Source organism: Panthera uncia, chromosome E3, assembly GCF_023721935.1.
Source record: "Panthera uncia isolate 11264 chromosome E3, Puncia_PCG_1.0, whole genome shotgun sequence".
Classification (NCBI taxonomy): domain Eukaryota; kingdom Metazoa; phylum Chordata; class Mammalia; order Carnivora; family Felidae; genus Panthera; species Panthera uncia.
In genome coordinates, this window is record NC_064815.1 from 8,924,502 (window position 1) to 8,927,148 (window position 2,647).

The following is a 2,647-nucleotide window of genomic DNA, read 5'->3' on the forward strand; positions in this document are numbered from 1 at the left end:
CCTTTCTGACCTCTTCTCTTACCCCTCTTCTCAGGCCCTGCCTACTCTGTTCCAGCCACACTGGCATCCTTGTTCCTCCTCAAACAAGCCAGGTACTCCAGGGTCTCTGTATTAACTGTTCCCTCTGCCTGTGATATTCTTCCCTCACATATCCACTTGACTCGTTCTTTCACTTCCTTCAAGTCTTTGTTCCATTCTCCCCTTCTCAGGGAAGGCTGTCATGAGCATCCTATTTAAAATAATAACCCATGAGGTGCCTGGTTGTCTCAGTCTGTTAAGTGTCCAACTCTTGATCTCAGCTCAGGTCTTGATCTCAAGGTTGTGAGTTCAAACCCTACATTGGTCTCCATGCTGGGCGTGAAGCCTACTTAAAAAATAAATAAAATAGGCAGTCCCTGAGTCCCAGCCGGTTCCTACCGCAGTCCCGCAGTCGCCCGGCTCCTCTTTCCTTTCAAAATGACAGATGCTGCTGTGTCCTTCACCAAGGACTCCCTGGCGGGTGGAGTGGTGGCAGCCATCTCCAAGACTGCGGTAGCACCCATCGAGCGGGTCAAGCTGCTGCTGCAGGTGCAGCATGCCAGCAAGCAAATCACCGCAGATAAGCAATACAAGGGCATATAGACTGTGTGGTTCGTATCCCCAGGGAGCCGGGAGTCCTGTCCTTCTGGCGCAGTAACCTGGCCAATGTCATCAGATACTTCCCCACCCAAGCCCTCAACTTCGCCTTCAAAGATAAATACAAGATCTTCCTGGGTGGCGTGGACAAGAGAACCCAGTTTTGGCGCTACTTTGCAGGGAATCTGGCATCGGGTGGCGCCGCTGGGGCCACATCCTTGTGTTTTGTGTTTCCTCTGGATTTTGCCCGTACCCGTCTACCGGCCGATGTGGGCAAAGCTGGAGCGGAAAGGGAATTCCGAGGCCTTGGTGACTGCCTGGTTAAGATCTACAAATCTGATGGCATTAAGGGCCTGTACCAAGGCTTTAATGTGTCTGTGCAGGGCATTATCATCTACCAAGTTGCCTACTTTGGTATCTATGATACTGCAAAGGGCATGCTTCCGGATCCCAAGAACACTCACATCTTCACCAGCTGGATGATCGCACAGTCCGTCACAGCGGTTGCGGGGTTGACTTCCTATCCCTTTGACACTGTCCGTCGCCGAATGATGACGCAGTCGGGGCGCAAAGGAACCGACATCATGTACACACGCACGCTTGACTGCAGGAGGAAGATTGCTCCTAACGAAGGGGCCAAAGCTTTTTTCAAGGGGGCGTGGTCCAATGTTCTCAGAGGCATGGGTGGTGCCTTCGTGCTTGACTTGTATGATGAAATCAAGAAGTTCACATAAGTTATTTCCTAGTTTCTTCCCCTGTGAACAGGCATGTTGTATTATATAAAACATCTTGAGCATTCTTGACAGACTGTTGGCTGTCTATTTATCAACGGCAACTATTGACTGGTTGAAAATGGGAAGCAATAATGTTCATCTGACCAGTTTTCTCTTAAAGCTATTTCCACGATGACGGGACTCAATTATATTTTTTATTTCAGTCACTCCTGATAAATAAATTTGAAGAAATAAACACTATCCAAAACATTAAATAAATAAATAAATAAATAAATAAATAAATAAAATTATAACCCACTGTCCACTGCTCCATGACACTCCCAGTCCCCCTTACCCTGCTTTACTTTTTCTTTTATGCCTGGAACAGATTACCTTCTACATTGTACATATTTATTTATTATGTTTATGCTTTATTGTCTACCTCCCCTCACTAGAATGTAAGGGCCAATTCTATCCATTGATGTATCCAAGCATGTAAAAGAGCATTTGAAATGAGAATGCAAAATGGTGTGACCCTGTGGAAAGCTCTTTAGCAGTTTCTTAACAAACTAAACATAGAATGACCCAATGACCCAGCAATTCCATTCCCCAAAGAACTGAAAATGGACACTCAAACAAATGGTACATGAATGTTCATAGCAGCAATATTCAAAATGGCCCCAAAGGTGGAAACAACTCAAATGTCCCTCAACAGATGAGTGAATAAACAAATTGCGGAAATACATTAAATGGAATACTACTGGGCCATGAAAAAGAATGGAGAATTGATACATGTTACACAGTAGATGAACCTCAAAAATTTTATGCTAAGTGTGAGAAACCAGACACAAAGGTCTCATATCGTATGATCTCATTTATATGAAATATCCAGAATAGATATATCCATAGAGACAGGAAGCAAATTGGTAGTTACCAGAGGCTGGAGGTAGTAATTATTTAATGGATATGGATTTTTATTGGGGATAATGAAATGTCTTGGAAATAGACAGAAGGGATGGTTGCACAACACTGTGAATGCACCAAACGCCACTGATATGTTCACTTTAGATTGATTCATTGTGTGTTAAATTCATTCAATTTAGGGGCGCCTGGGTGGCGCAGTCGGTTAAGCGTCCGACTTCAGCCAGGTCACGATCTCGCGGTCCGTGAGTTCGAGCCCCGCGTCAGGCTCTGGGCTGATGGCTCAGAGCCTGGAGCCTGTTTCCAATTCTGTGTCTCCCTCTCTCTGCCCCTCCCCCGTTCATGCTCTGTCTCTCTCTGTCCCAAAAATAAAATAAACGTTGAAAAAAAATAAAAAA

General features: G+C 45.1%; 1 protein-coding gene across 1 annotated transcript; it reads left to right on the top strand.

Moving 5' to 3' along the window:
- Positions 1–339: 339 nt before the first annotated feature.
- Positions 340–1,629, top strand: LOC125928445 (ADP/ATP translocase 2-like). The gene is given in 2 exon segments (XM_049639143.1): positions 340–613; positions 616–1,629. Coding segments are annotated over 2 exon segments (891 nt in total). The 5' UTR covers positions 340–456; the 3' UTR covers positions 1,350–1,629.
- Positions 1,630–2,647: the final 1,018 nt, after the last annotated feature.